The sequence below is a fragment of the Nycticebus coucang genome, chromosome 2 (genome assembly GCF_027406575.1).
Source record: "Nycticebus coucang isolate mNycCou1 chromosome 2, mNycCou1.pri, whole genome shotgun sequence".
Classification (NCBI taxonomy): domain Eukaryota; kingdom Metazoa; phylum Chordata; class Mammalia; order Primates; family Lorisidae; genus Nycticebus; species Nycticebus coucang.
In genome coordinates, this window is record NC_069781.1 from 167,285,906 (window position 1) to 167,302,504 (window position 16,599).

A 16,599-nucleotide genomic window follows, 5' to 3' on the forward strand; every position below is an offset into this window, starting at 1 on the left:
TTTAAGTAATTCAGCACATAATTCTTTTTTTTTTAATTAAATCATAGCTGTGTACATTAATGCAGTCATGGGGTACAATGTGCTGGTTTTATACACAATTTGAAATATTTTCATCAAACTGGTCAACATAACTTTCATGGCATTTTCTTATTGTGTTAAGACATTTATATTCTACATTTAGTAAATTTCACATGTACCCTTGTAAGATGTACCATAAGTGTGATCCCACCAATTACCCTCCCTCCACCCATCCTCCCCCCTCCCCTCCCCTCCCTTTCCCCTTTCCCCATATTCTTGGGCTATAATTGGGTTATAGCTTTCATATGAAAGCTATAAATTAGTTTCATAGTAGGGCTGAGTACATGGGATACTTTTTCTTCTATTCTTAAGATACTTTGCTAAGAAGAATATGTTCCAGCTCCATCTTTTTTTTTTTTTTTTTTGAGACAGAGCCTCAAGCTGTCACCCTGGGTAGAGTGCTGTGGCATCACAGCTCACAGCTCACAGCAACCTCCAATTCCTGGGCTTAAGCGATTCTCTTGCCTCAGCTTCCCAAGTAGCTGGGACCATAGGCGCCTGCCACAACACCCGGCTATTTTTTGGTTGCAGCCATCATTGTTGTTTGGCAGGCCCGGGCTGGATTCAGACCAGCCAGCTCAGGTGTATGTGGCTGGTGCCTTAGCCATTTGAATCACAGGCACCGAGCTGAGCACACAATTCTTAATTACCAAGTCATGGAAGCAACCTAAGTACCCATCAACCCATGAATGGATCAACAAACTGTAGTTATATGTATACCATGGAATATTATGCAGCCATTAAAAAAGATGGAGACTTTACATCTTTTACATTTAGCTGGATGGAGTTAAAAAACATTCTTCTGGCTCGGCGCCTGTAGCACAGTGGTTAGGGCACCAGCCACATACACGGGGCTGGTGGGTTCGAACTCATCCCAGGCCTGCTAAAAACAACAATGACAACTACAACAAAAAAAACTGCTGGGCATTTTGGCAGGTGCCTGTAGTCCCAGCTACTTGGGAGGCTAAGGCAAGAGAATTGCTTAAGCCCAAGAGTTTGAGGTTGCTGTGAGCTGTGACACCATAGCACTCTACCGAGGACAACATAATGAAACTCTGTCTCAATTAAAAAAAAATATATGGGGGGTGGTGCCTGTGGCTCAAAGGAGTAGGGCACCGACCCCATATACCAGAGGTGTGGGTTCAAACCCGTCCCTGGCCAAAAACTGCAAAAAAAAAAAACTGGCAGCACCTATAGCTCAGTTGGTAGGGCACCAGCCGCATACCCTGAGGGTGGCAGGTTTGAACTCGGCCCATGACAGCTAAAAAAAGGAAAAAAAGAAAGAAAAACTGAGGCAAGAGGATCACTTGAGCTTCAAGCTTGAGCTTGAGGTTGCTGTGAGCAATGACGCCACAGCACTCTACCCAGGGTGACAGCTTGAGACTCTGCTTAAAAAAAAAAAAAGAAAGAAATACATTCTTCTTAGTGAAGTATCCCAAGAATGGAAAGATGAATATCCAGTGTACTCCATACTAATATGAAATCAATATATAAACAATTACATGTTCCTAAGAACAATAAAATATTATTATAGTCCAGTTCCAGGGTACAGGGAAGCTGGAGGGGGGAGGACATACGGCAGAAGGAGGGAGGGCAGGAGGCGGGATCTCACCTAATGTGCACCTTGTGAGGGTGTGTAACACGCCCATGGGCTGAGTGGCTCTTCTACAAATGGAACTTTGCCCTAGAAGTGAGAACAATGTAACCTAAATGTTGTACCTTCATATTAATTTGAAAAAAATAAAAATAAATAAATAAACTGAGCACAAAAAGACCAATTCCACAAATGAAGAAGCCCAGCCAGGGAGTCTCAAAAATGGTCCCTGCTGACTCATATGAGTTAAGATCAGATTGAATATTTCAATATTTCTGTATCCCTGGGCTGGAATGTTCATTGACAGTACATTCATCTTTATGCCAGGCCTTGAACTCTGAAGCCCCCTTGGCTAAGTCCCCATGGTTCTCAGTCTCTAAAAGCAGCTATGTTTCATCTTTTTCCCTTCGTACAATGTTCTCAAAAGGGCACATGTCACACTTTATGGGGGCAAAACATGATTGCAAGAGGGGCTTTGCCTAACAATTGCAATCAGTGTAACCTGGCTTATTGTACCCTCAATGAATCCCCAACAATAAAAAAATATATATATATATGAACAAAAAAAAAATCTTACCACTTTTGAGGAAATGTTCCCATTTGACCTTACCTTTTAAAAAATACTTATTATTCCCAGGTGTGGTGGCTCATGCTTATAATCTAGCTTTCTGGGAGGCTGACGCAGGAGGACTTCTTGAGCTTAGGAATTTGTGAGCAAGAGTGAGACCCCATCTCTACTAAAAATAGAAAGAAAAAAAAATTACCCAGGCATTGTGGTGGGCGTCTGTATTCCCAGCTACTTCTGATGGGCAAGAGGATCACTTAAACCCAGAAGTTTGAGGTTGCTGTTAGCTACGTTAATGCTGCCACATTCTAGCCTGGGCATAAAAGTGAGACTGTGTCAAAATATATATATGTATATATGTATATTCTGTGAGCTATATATATATACACACACGTATATACACATACATACTATATATAGTGCACATATTCCTACCCAACCCTAATCTCCCTCCTGAATTCCAGGTTTTGTCTTTTTTCGTTAGACCCAGACTACAGCAAGAGATCTCTGTCATTAGATCTGTCCCTCTCTAAGCCGATTGCCCTTAATGAGTGTGTAGTACGTTGAACACACTGGAAAGACTATAGGTAATTGTGCAACTCTGATTCTTACTGACTTCTTCCCTCACTTTAATAGGTAACAGCCTGTCTGATTGCTGTGGCTAAAACAGACCATGAAGTTCAAGTGCGCAGAGCTGCCATCCATGTGGTTGTGCTACTGCTTCGGGGACTCAGCCAAAAAGCTACTGAGGTAAGTCAGTCGCTCACCATTTGCAACTTCTCCACCTCTTTGGTTTCTTGTCTATCATCAGTTTTCTTTTTCTTTTCTTTTCTTTCTTTTTTTTTTTTTTTTGAGGTGGAGTCTTACTCTGTCATGCTAGGGTTGAGTGCCGTGGCGTCATCATAGCTCACAGCAACCTCAAACTCTTAGGCTCAAGAGATAGATGCTTGGCCAGGCACAGTGGCTCATGCCTGTAATCCCAGCACTGTGGGAGGCCAAGGCAGGCAGATTGCTTGAGTTCAGGCAGACTGAGACCAGACTGAGTTAGAGCAAGATCCCATCTGTAAAAATAGCCAGGAGTTGTGACAGGTGCCTATAGTCCCAGCTACTCAGGAGGCTGAGGCAAGAGAATCAAATTGCTTGAGCCCAGGAGTTTGATGTTGCTGTGAGCTATGATGCCACTTAACCCCAGGGCAACAAAATGAGACTCTGTCTCAAAAAAAAAGAGAGAGAGATCCTCATGCCTCAAACTTCCTGACAGGTACCACCACCCCTCCAATGCCCAGCTAATTTTTAAATTTTTTTTTAGTAGAGACAGGGTCTTGCTCTTGCTCTTGCTCAGGCTGGTCTGAAACTCCTGAGCTCAAGTGATCCACCTGTCTCAGCCTCCCAGAGTGATGGATTACAGGTGTGAGCCACCACTCCCAGCCTATCAGTCTTCTCTTTATCAGGGAAGGCCTCAAACCCTTTCCCTAAATGGCCTCATGCAAATGAATCAGTCAATAGGGATTCTGTAGTAGGGAAATGATACTGCTTCCATCTTCAATAAGAGTCTCTATTTCCTGTGTTAACATATTGAGCAAACTACACACAAGCTGCCATAGAAAAGTCAGAGCATGAGGTTATAGATCGAGGCCCTGAATCCTGGCATTGTTCTCGTAAGGGCAGGTTACAAGGTAAGCTGGCTAGAACACATTAACCCTGTCTCTGTAGCCTAAACATTGTGGCTTCTCTTCTTGACTCATTTAAGTGTTCATGCTGAATTACTCAAGGGTCTCATATAAGATATTCCTTTCTAGCTGAGTTCAATCCATAGGATTTTAGTTGCTGCATAAATTAAATTTACTTCCTCCTTCAAGTAGGTTTGGCTGGATTTCTCCCTCATATATAGCCAGTATAGAAAGGCAGTGTAGGTTGGCCTTGTGGCTCAAAGGAGTAGGGCGCCGGCCCCATATGCCAGAGGTGGTGGGTTCAAACCCAGCCCCAGCCAAAAACTGCAAAAAAAAAAAAAAAAAAATAGGCAGTGTATGTATCAATGTGTGCTAAGAGTGAGTGACCTCTAAATTAATTTTCTCTCCGGGGGAGGTGGCTCACACCTGTAATCCCAGCACTTGGGAGTCTAAGACGGGTAGATTGCCTGAGCTCACAGGTTCAAGACCAGTCTGAGCCAGAGTGAGACCCGGTCTCTAAAAAATAGCCAGGCGTTGTGGCGGGCACCTGTAGTTCCAGTTATGTGGGAGGCTGAGGCGAGAGGATCACTTGAACTCAAGAGTTTGAGGTTGCTATGAGCTAAGATGCCATGGCACTCTACTCAAGGTGACCAAGCGAGACTCTGTCTCAAAAAAAATTAATTAATTAATTTTCTTTTTTATTTTAATGGAATCTCATTCCTAGTTGACTTCATGCAGAGACTTGACATCAATAATTCACTGTCCAGCATCCACAATGTTTATCTATGGCTGGCACATGGGTATTTAACCAAGTATCTGTGAAGCCTTTATGAGAGTTATTATTTTGTCAAACACACACAGGCTTTGTTTTTGCTAGAATTTCACCACATCAAGTTTCTGACACCATTATGGACTCCTTAGTTATCCTCTTTCTTCCTGACACATTTTCCCTTTAGATCCCCTCATACTGCTGTTGCTCAGTAGCAAGGCCCTTGAATTTCTAAGTGCTGCACTCCTGCGCCTTATACTGAGCCATGTTTCCCTCTCTTCTCCTTCGCCTTGTGCAGGTTATGGTTTGGATTGAATGAGTTTACCTGGTATGAACATATTTTAACTACAAGTTATAAAAACTCCCAACTACAATGGCCTAAACAAGTAAGGATCTGTTTTTCTCACATCACAACAAATATGTAGGCAAGTGATGTTTGTTTAGCCACTCAATGTCAAGAGGGCAAATATTTCTATAATCTTGAGGCCTTTGTATCATGACTCTAAGGTGGCTGTAGTCTGACTACATGACTACTACTATAACTCTGGCCACTGTGACTGATTTAAATGAGTAAGATAGAAGATGGGAGAAGGGCAGCCAAATGTTTTTGTATCCTTTTGGGGGATCCCACTTCCATTTTCTTTTATTGGCCAGAACCATCTCATGTAATATCATTCATAATTACTAGCTGCAAGGTAGCCTGATAGTAAATTCAGCTAGCACATTGCTACTCTGAACAAAATTGAATTTTATTCAGCAAGGAAGATGGCAGGAAATGGGTATTAGATAGGCAACTAGTAGTGACACAAAGGAGAATGGGGAAGAACAGCCTGGCTAACTCATGAAGTCTTCTGTGGGGTGTGGAAGTGTTCAGTAACTGGGAGCAGTCACCTGGAGGGCTTGGAAGTGCCAGGTTATTAGGTCCTGGGATAAGGGAATGTGTAGATCACAACTTGGTTATTAATATAATAAAAAAATTACTATATGGGGTGGCACCTGTGGCTCAGTCGGTAAGGCGCCGGCCCCATATACCGTGGGTGGCGGGTTCAAACCCGGCCCCAGCCAAACTGCAACAAAAAAATAGCCGGGTGTTGTGGCGGCGCCTGTAGTCCCAGCTACTCGGGAGGCTGAGGCAAGAGAATCGCTTAAGCCCAGGAGTTGGAGGTTGCTGTGAGCTGTGTGATGCCATGGCACTCTACCGAGGAAAGTGAGACTCTGTCTCTACAAAAAAAAAAAAAAAAATGCTAAAAAAATTACTATATGTTACATACTGCTTTTGTTGAGACCCTCTTGTACAACAGGGAGTTAAGGATCAGTGGTTTTCATCCATTGTTAAGATCTGTAAAACTCGGCTCAGCACTCGTACCTCAAGTGGCTAAGGCACTAGCCACATACATCACAGCTGGCAGGTTCAAATCTAGCCTGGGCCTGCCAAACAACAATGACAACTACAACCAAGAAATAGCCAGGGATTGTGGCAGGCGCCTGTAGTCCCAGCTACTTGGGAGGCTGAGGCAAGAGAATCGATTAAGCCAGGAGTTGGAGGTTGCTGTGAACTGTGATGCCACTGCACTCTACCCAGGGTGATAGCTTGAGGCTTTGTCTCAAAAAAAAAAAAAAAAAAAAATATGAAACTCGTGGCAAATATATCATTGTTGTATAACTTGTTAACTATAGGGGAAGCTAGGCGAGGGGTATACAGGGACCCTGTACTATCTTTGCAAGTTTTCTGTAAATCTAAAATTCAAAAGAAAACTTTATTTAAAATCTAAGTTACAACACTATTAAAAGAAATCTGTAAAACTTATGTAAGTGCACATCCTCCTACTGAGTGACAGATGGTAAGAGAAAGTGTGTATGTAAAGCAGAGGAAAATGTCTGGTTAGTAAAGTCAGAGAGGCTGGCCACAGTGGCTCACACCTATAATCCTAAAACTCTTGAAGCTGAGGCAGGAGGATCACTTGAACCCAAGGGTTTGAGGTTGCTGCGAGTTATGATGATACCACAGCACTTTAGCCTGGGCAGTGCAGTGAGACTCTTGTCTCAAAATGAATAAATAAAGTCAGAGAAAAAATAGAAAGAAACTATATCCATATTTCTCATATCTGTGTGTAGCCAATGAAAACGAGAGTGCTTATCTCACCAGTACTAAAATAATTTGTGACCACAGAAGATATTTGTCATTTTCTTTTTGCAGTTTTTGGCCAGGGCTGGGTTTGAACCCGCCACCTCCGGCATATGGGGCTGGTGCCCTACTCCTTTGAGCCACAGGTGCCACCCGATATTTGTCATTTTCAAAAAGCCATGTGAATGAAAAGTCTCTCTCCAGCTCAGCACCCGTAGCACAGTGGTTATAGCGACAGCCACATACACTGAGGGTGGCAGGTTTGGACCCGGCCCAGGCTAGCTAAACAACTGGCACACACACAAAAAAAATAGTCGGGTGTTGTGGCAGGCGCCTGTAGTCCCAGCTACTTGGGAAGCTAAGGCGAGAGAATCGCTTAAGCCCAAGAGTTTGAGGTTGCTATGAGCTGTGATGCCACGGCACTCTACCCAGGGCGACAGAGTGAGACTCTGTCTCAAAAAAAAAAAAAAGAAAAGTCTCTCTCCTGCTCTCCAATCCATCCCTCATCCACACTCACTTAAACTTGTAAATGTGCTTGCTCCGTGAATAAAGAAAAGGAAACGAGATGGGATGAATATATGATTCCTCTTCCTGGTGCATCCTTGAGACCAGGTGTGTTAAATCTTGTAATCGTAGGTGTGATTATAATCAGGGGCACGTTAATGAGAAGCGGAGATAACCACAAAGCTTTCAATCTGGGATTTCTCTTTATGGCTCTGTTTTGCCCCTAGGAACAGCTGAAATGAAAATGCCACTTTGTTGATGAGGTGTTTTTTTTTTTTTTTTTTTTTCCTAATCACCATCTCTCAGGCTATACCCGTGCCAAAAGATAATTCTAGGTTGCAGTGAATTCTCTGTTGCTTGTAGATGTGCCAGCCGAGGATCTCTGTGGTTATGGCAGCTTGAAAAGGAGGTAGAGGTTCAGAAGATCAGACAGAGGAAAAATCACCATCCTTAACTCATGAAGTAGTTTTTACCTCTTTCCCAGTTGAAAGTAGCCAGAGTTTTGTGCGGTCAACGTAATATCCAAATTGGAGGGAAATGCTGTTACTGAAAAATGTATTTCCCCTGCTTAGCCTTGTTTTGACCTATGACCAGAACTGTCATGTAGCCTGAAGCCTGGCAGAAGCCAGAAGGACCCCTGCTTTCAACCCATTCTACCTTACCTTTAATGAAAAATAAATTTACGGCCGGGTGCGGTGATTCACACCTGTAATCCTAGCACTTTGAGAGGCCAAGGCGGGTGGATTGCCTGAGCTCACAGGTTCAAGACCAACCTGAGCAAGAGTGAGACCGGGTGTTCTGGTGGGTGCCTATAGTTCCAGCTACTTGGGAGACTGAGGCAAGAAAATTGCTTGAACCCAAGAGTTTGAGGTTGCTGTGAGCTGTGACACCACAGCACTCTACCGAAGGCACCAAATGAGACTCTGTCTCCAAAAAAAAAAAACTGAAAAGAAGAAGAAATTTACTAGGAATACCCAAGAGAGGAGACCTACACTTTCTGTCGGCCTCAGAGTTTCAAAAAGCCCTTCTCAGCCTGAGTAGATGTGCTAAGTGACAGAATGAGGAAATTGTGTGTAACTACCCAGCTCTTCCAAGTTAGAGCTTTGCAGTGAATTGTTTATTCTAAGTACCATAAATGTATGATCACTGAGTGATGTCCTATCAGAGTGGCCCTGTTCAAATAGCACCCATAAACTCTAATATAATGAGCATATGACATAATACAATGAGCAACTACCTGAAACCACTGGAAAGGGATTAGAAGCAAGCAGCTTCTTTTTTTTTTTTTTTTTTTTCAAACAGTCTTACTTTGTCGCCATCAGTAGAGTACTGTAGCGTCCTAGCTCACAGCGACCTCAAACTCTTGGGCTCAAGTGATACTCTTGCCTGAGTCTCATAAGTAGCTGGGACTGTAGGCACCTGCCACAACACCCGGCTATTTTTAGAGACAAGGTCTCAGGCTGGTCTCGAACTCATGAGCTCAGGCAATCCATCGGCCTCGGCCTCCCAAAGTACTAGGATTACAAGTGTGAGACGCTGTGCCCGGCCAGCAGGCAGATTCTTATAGGGAGCCCATGCTTAGAGGAGGGGTGATGCACACGTGCGTTCCCATGTTCTTGGCTTTAACCTAGAAGCAAGTATACTTGGCAAGGCATGAGATACAGTAGGGGCACGGGTAGAAAAATTCTTTTTTTCTGGCCTGTGGAACCAAAAGATTGAATCTGAGGAAACTATAACCGCAAGAGAAAGAAGGGCAATGCTGGAAGGGAAAGATCTAAACAGAAGGCTGGACTCTGTGGCTCACGCCTGTAATCCTGGCACTCTGGGAGGCTGTGGTGGGCAGATGGCTTGAGCTCAGGAGTTCAACACCAGCCTGAGTAAAAGCAAGACCTCAAGTTTACTAAAAATAGAGAAACTGAAGCAAGAGGATCATTTGAGCCCAATAGTTTGAGGTTACTGTGAGCTATGATGACACCATGGCCCTCTACCCAGGACAAAAGAGTGAGACTCTTACCTCAAAAAAAAAAAAAAAAAAATCCAGACAGTGGATTCCAAATTCTGTCTGCCTGCTTTTCTGGCTAACCCCTGAAACAAGCAAGGTAATTGCCTGCTTCAAAACAAAAACAGATCACTCACTGGAGAAGACCAGAAGTTAGAGTCTTCATAATTTAACAATCACAATATCCAGGACACAAGTCCTAATTACTCAATATATGAAAAGTAGGAAAATGGATGGGCAGCACCTGTGGCCCAGTGGGTAGGGTGCTGGCCCCATATACTGAGAGTGGCAGATTCAAACCTGACCCTGGCCAAACTGCAAAACAAAAAAATAGCCAGGCATTGTGGCGCCTGTAGTCCAAGCTACTCAGGAGGCTGAGGCAAGGGAATCACCTAAGCCCAGTAATTAGAGGTTGCTGTGAGCTGTGACTCCACATCACTCTACCGAGGACGATAAAGTGAGACTCTGCCTCTAAAAAAACAAAAAGAAAGAAAACTAGGAAAATGGAACATATTCTCAAGACAGAAGAAAATCAACTGAGAACCACGTAAGATAATCCTGATGTTGGAATTATAAGAAAAGGATTTTTTTTTTTTTCTGCAGTTTTCAGCCAGGGCTGGGTTTGAACCTGCCACTTCTGGCATATGGGGCCGGCGCCCTACCACTTTGAGCCACAGGCGCCACAGGCGCCAGGATTTTTTTTTTTCTTTTGAATCAGGGTCTCGCTGCATTGCCCAGGCTAGAGTGCAGTGGCACCATCATAGCTCACTGTAACCTCAAACTCCTGGGCTCAAGTGATGGTCCTGCCTCAGCCTCCCAAATAACTAGGACTATAGGCATGCATCACTATGCCTGTCTAATTAGAGACAGGGGTCTCTCTCTTGCTCAGGCTAGTCTCAAACTCCTGACCTCAAGCTATCCTGCCTCAGTTTTACAGAGTATTAGTATTGCAGTGAGCCCAGCCTAATAGTAAGGCAAATAGTTGCTTCAATAATGAGTGTAAACATACAATAAGCAATCACAAATTTTCTTTGCCATGCTGAGAATATTTAAAGTGACATTCTGGCTAATTAAATAGAGACTTTTACCAAATTCTAATTTCTGTTTAGCCATATATTTTTCCTGTAAGTAGCAAAGTTCTCATTATTTCTCTGTGGCAAGGTACTGCCAAAAAAATTCTGATAACTTTTTACACTTATTAATCCATATTTAGGAGCTTGTCTTAATTCTGTTTTGTCTCTAGCTTAACTTAATTACCATCTTTTACTTCTTAAGAGCCAGTCAGACCAGAAGCCCAACTTTTCAAATGTTGATCCCCAACTATTAAAAGCCAAATGTTCAATGAATCCCCAACAATAAAAAAAAAAAAAGCCAAATGTTTAGTCATTAATAAATGTCTGTTTTTTTCGAGGATCTCTACCATGTGTTGAATACAAAATTTATATTTGGCATAGCAACTCAGAAGCCATACCCTTAAACCCTTGAGTTAGAGATGGCTTTACAGCTACATGACCTTGGAGATTTCAGGGGCATGTGTGTCCCAGGATCTGAGCTAGGAGCCTGAGAAACCAGGGCCAGAAGGATGTCAGGAGAAGCACTGTGCCAGGCCAGAGACACACCAAACCTGAAGGAAATTGGTGAACAGTAGTAAGGCAAGGCCAGGCTTAGGCAGTGGGGACAGTCTTCTGCAAGGCCTCTGCAGCTAACCCTGAAGGAGGTAAAATGAGTGTCAGTAATACAATAGCTTCTCTCCCCTTCACCTGGCATTGTTTTTTCTCACTTAATTTTTTAAATTGGGATATAATTCATAAACCGTAAAATTTGTCCTTTCATCTGGGTGTGGTGGCTCACACCTGTAATCCTAGTACTCTGGGAGGCTAAGGCAGGTAGATCCCTTGAGCTCAGGAGTTCAAGACCAGTCTGAGCAAGAATAACACCCCATATCTACTAAAAATAGGAAAACTAACTGGGTGTTGCGGTGGGCATCTGTAGTCCCAGCTACTCAGTGGCTGAGGCAAGAGGATCGCGTGAACCCAAGAATTTGAGGTTGCTGTGAGCTATGACACCACGGCACTCTACCGAGGGTAATGGAGAGTCTGTCTCAAAAAAAAAACAAAAAAACACCAAAACTTGCCCTTTTAAAGTGTACAAGTTAGCATTTTTAATATATATAGAAAGTTTTCAACCATTCCAGAACATTTTCATTATCCCAGGAAGTAGTCCCATTCCCCTTAGCAAACACTCCGTCTTTTAGATCTCCCCCAGGCTCCTAGCAACCACTAATCCACTTTTTGTCTTTATGGATTCACCTTCTCTAGACATTTCATATAAAAGGAACCATGCACTATGCGGTACTTGTGTCTGGCTCCTTTTACTCAGTATAACGTGGCCAGAGTTTATCCAAGCTGTTTTATAGCGGGTATCAGTGCTTTGTTACTTTGTGGCTGAAGAATATTCCATTGTGTAAGTATAATATATCTGTTTACCCATTCATTAGTTGATGGGCATTTGGGTAGTTTCCACTTTTTATCTATTTTGTCTTTTACATTTTTTTATTTATTAGAGACAGGATCTTACTCTGTGCTGGAGTAAGTGCTGGAGTGCAGTGCTATAATAGCTCACTGTAACCTTGAACTTCTGGCCTCAAGTGATCCTCCCAGCTCAGCCTCCCAAGTACCTGGAAGTACAAGCACATGTTTTGGCTTTTTAAATAATGTTGCTGTGAACATTTGTGTACAAATTTTTGTGTGAATATATGTCATTACTTCTCTTCAGTATATACCTAGGAGTGGAATTGCTAGGTCATATGGTAACTATGTTTAATGTTTTGAAGAAACTATAAGTCGGTTTTCAAAGTGGCTGCACCATTTTACATTCCCACCAGCAGTGTATGAGGAGCCCAAATTCTCCATATCCTCCCTGCCACTTTTTATTTTCTGTCATTTTGATTATAGCCATCCTAGTATTTATGAAGCAGTGAGGTTTACATTTGCATTTCTGGGGCTAAGTGTAGTGGTTCCCACCTGTAATCCTAGCACTCTAGGAGGCCAAGGTGGGTGGATTGTTTGAGCTCAGGAGTTCGAGACCAGCCTGAGCAAGAGTGAGACCCCATCTCTACTAAAAATAGAAAAACTAGCTGGTCATTGTGGTGGGTGCCTGTAGTCCCAGCTTCTCAGGAGACTGAGGCAAGCCTCGGAGTCTGAGTTTGCTGTGAGCTATGATGCCAGGGCATTCTACCCAGGGCAACAGAGTGAGACACTATCTAAAAAAAAAAAAAAGTTTCGCAAGAGCTGGAAAAATTCACTGTTTCTTTAAATGTTTACTTCCACATTTCTAAATACTGTGCTTACACTACTATTTCTGATTTTTTTCTATTCATTTAATGACTTCCTACTAGATCTAATGTGTAAGAGTGGGTCCCTTGGTGATTTGTTCCAAGGTGGGAAAACTGGCCTTGGTCAGAGGAAGGCTGCAGCCAGTCCAGGGACTACGCTTTGCATGTGGACTTTGGAGCCAACAGGTCCAGATCCTAGCTTTGCAACTTGCTGGCAGTAAGACCCTGCACAAATAGATTGACCTCTCTGTGCTGCAACTTCCTTGTCTGTAAAATGGGAATAATAATAATAAGACCACTTTAGAGGGCTGTTGTGAGAATTGAATGATCCGGCAGGCTGCAGGCAGATTATGTGAGGACTGTTTTGCTTACCTGTGGTGTCTGATAACATGAAAATTATGCATGAACTTTTTCTTTTTTTGCTCATCAGCTTTCCTTAGTGTTTGTGTATTTAATGTCTGAACCAAGATGATACTTCTTAGAAGAAAACATGGCAGAGAAGAAGAAAGGTTGACCATTCTTTTTTTTTTTTTTTTTTGTAGAGACAGAGTCTCACTTTACTGCCCTCGGTAGAGTGTCATGGCGTCACACGGCTCATAGCAACCTCCAGCTCTTGGGCTTGTGTGATTCTCTTGCCTCAGCCTCCCGAGCAGCTGGGACTACAGGCGCCCACCACAACGCCCGGCTATTTTTTTGTTGTTGCAGTTTGGCCAGGGCTGGGTTTGAACCCACCACCCTCGGCATATGGGGCTGGCGCCCTACTCACTGAGCCACAGGCACCGCCCAGGTCGACCATTCTTGATTGTACAGTGTTTAGAATGTATAGGTTCTAAAAGTTCAGTATGTGTTGGTTATTATTATTTTTTTTTTGAGACAAGAGTCTCAAGCTGTCGCCCTGGGTAGAGTGCCATGGCGTCACAGCTCACAGCAAACTCTAAACTCTTGGGCTATGTTTTGGTTGTAGTTCTCATGGTTGTTAGGCAGGCCTGGGCTAGATTTGAACCCACCAGCTCCAGTGTATGTGGCTGGTGCCCTAGCCACTGAACTACAGGCCCCGAGCCAGGTTATTATTAACATGCCCTTAGGCAGCACCTGTGGCTCAGTGGGTAGGGCGCCAGCCTCATATACCAAGGGTGGTGGGTTCGAACCCCGCCCCAGCCAGCTAAAACAACAACAAAATAAAGCCAGGCATTGTGGCGGGTGCCTGTAGTCCCAGCTACTTGAGAGGCTGAGGCAAGAGAATCGCTTAAGCCCAGGAGTTGGAGGTTGCTGTGAGCTGTGATGCCACGGTACTCTGCCGAAGGCAAAAAAGTGAGACTGTGACTCAAAAAAAAAAAAATGTCCTCACAAATATATAGGGTTCTCTTCATCACTCTTCCTTAATTAGTTACGTTTAGTTATATTTTGAGAGGGAGTCTCACTTTGTTGCTTTGGTAGAGTGCCGTGGCATCATAGCTCACAGCAACCTCAGACTCCTGGGCTCAAGCTGTTCTTTTGCCTCTGTCTCCCAAGTAGCTGGGACTACAGGCATCCACCACAATGCCCAGCTATTTTTAGAGATGAGGTCTCGCTCTGGCTCAGGCTGGTCTCGAACTCATGAGCTCAGGCTATCCACCTGCCTTGGCCTCCCAGAGTGCTAGGATTACAGGCGGGAGCCATCGCACCCAACCTCAGTGTTTTAACTGTTACCTACAGCTATATATTATGATTACATCTTCTTTCTTATATGATTTTTGGTTTTCTCTGAAGTTAATAACTGTCTCAGGTTTATATTTGTTACCTCTGTATGAATTTACACCACCAATTCATCCCAATCTCTGCTGAAAGTATATAAAGTTCATAAAAGGTTTAGACACATCAAGTAAACCTAACAGCTTTGTCTTCTTGGAGGCATGTTTCCTGCAATCCTTCACTCACTCACCCTAGTCTGGGTTGGTTACTTTGTAAACCTACTGCAGGATTGGAAAACAGAGCACTCAAAAGCTGGTGACACTGTGTGTACGAAGTACTTATTTATGGATTAGTGGACCTTGTAAGAGGATGGCAAGCTAGCTGGGTCATTTTGTTGCAAGACTCCATACTTTTTTTTTTTTTTTTAATTTGTTCATTTGTTTTTTTGTTTATTGTTTTTTGAGACAGAGTATCACAGAGTCCCACTATGTCACCCTCAGTAGAATGCCATGGTGTCACAGCTCACAGCAACCTCAAGCTCTTGGGCTTAAGGGATTCTCTAGCCTCAGCCTCCTAAGTAGCTGGGACTACAGGCGCCTGCCACAATGCCCAGCTATTTTTGTTGTTGTTGTCATTGTTGTTTAGCTGGCTTGGGCTGGGTTCAAACTCATCAGCCCCAGTGCACGTGGCTGGTGCTGTAACCACTGAGCTACGGGTGCCAAGCCCATTATCTTTTTTTTTTTTTTGAGACAGTCTCACTCTGTCACTCTGGGTAGAGTGCTGTGGTGTCATAGCTCACAGCAACCTCAAACTGTTGGGGCTCAAGTGATCCTCCTGCCCCAACGTTTCCACAGGCACTCGCCACATCACCCAGCAATATTTTCTAGAGACAGGGTCTCACTCTTGCTCAGGCTGGTCTTGAACTCGTGAGCTCGAGTGATCCACCTGCCTCAGTCTCCCAGAGTGCTAGGATTACAGGGATGAGCCATTGTGCCTGGCCATATGATTATCTTGAAGTCTTTTTGAATCTTCTAGTCTACATAGAGGAAAGAGGGTTACCTGCAGGGTTCTGGAAGATGTGGAAGGAAGAGGATGGAGGTGTCACCATTCACTGTGAAACTTTCACTTAATCCTCCTGTTTCTAATGTGGCACACTCATCTGTCTCTGTACCTGATGTCTCCCTATCCAGAATCTCTCCAGTTACACCCTCCAAAGGGGAAACTCTGCTGTGTTTGGGGAGGGGCAGTGACCTGGATGCAGAAAGTAGAAGAGGCTTCAGGGGATCCAACTGCCAGGCAAACATACTTTCACCTACGGCTTCCGTTCATCCCAGTTTAAGAGACATGGTACCATCATGTCTGAGCTTCTTAGGTTTAATGAGTCAGTTTGTCATCTAGAGTAGGACACTCTTAAGGGTGACCGAGAATGCTATTAATAATTATGCCAGGGCATTAGGAGTAAAACATAGTATCTTTTGCCAATCAGGACTATGATTCTAGAATTCGTCCAACTGCTTTTTAAAAAAAATTTTTTTTGAGACAGAGTCTTACTCCGTCACCCTAGGCAGAGTGCCGTGGTGCTGGTGCCACCTGGTCCTGCCCATCCAACTGTTTTCTAGCATCAAAACTAGATGCTAGTTTCTTTTTTTTTTTTTTTTTAATTTGGCCAGGGCTGGGTTTGAACCCGCCACCTCCGGCATATGGGACCGGCGCCCTACCCGCTGAGCCACAGGCACCGCCCTTTTTTTTTTTTTTTTTTTTTGTAGAGACAGAGTCTCACTTTGGCCCTTGGTAGAGTGCCGTGGCATCACACAGCTCACAGCAACTTCCAGCTCCTGGGCTTAAGCGATTCTCTTGCCTCAGCCTCCCGAGTAGCTGGGACTACAGGCGCCCGCCACAGCACCCGGCTATTTTTTTTGTTGTTGCAGTTTGGCCGGGGCTGGGTTTGAACCTGCCACCCTCGGCATATGGGGCCGGTGCCCTACTCACTGAGCCACAGGCACTCCCTAGAAGCTAGTTTCTAACAGAAACAAAACTGCTTTCGTTGCTATTGCCATTTTTTCTTTTTGTTCTGGTAACATAATGCCATTTTTTTTATCCCTTTACTATCATTTTAGTTAGGTCTCAGGAGAGAGCAGCAGTGTGTGCTTTAATCCACTAACTTTCGGGAGGCAGCATCCATTATTCCCTCCTCATTGGTTGAGAAAGTAGATAGGAAGGGCACGTGTGACTATAGTTAGAGCTCTTTTGGTTTTAAAGTAACAGAATCCTCGTCTAAACTAACTTAAGC

General features: G+C 43.8%; 1 protein-coding gene across 2 annotated transcripts in view; it reads left to right on the top strand.

The window, feature by feature from the left end:
- The window catches only part of TANGO6 (transport and golgi organization 6 homolog), a 200,973-nt gene that overhangs the window by 158,212 nt on the left and 26,162 nt on the right, over positions 1–16,599 (top strand). For both annotated transcript variants that reach the window (XM_053604717.1, XM_053604725.1), the window contains one exon: positions 2,874–2,987. In XM_053604717.1, coding sequence (XP_053460692.1) covers positions 2,874–2,987 — 114 coding nt within the window. The remainder of the gene's footprint in view (positions 1–2,873; positions 2,988–16,599) is intronic.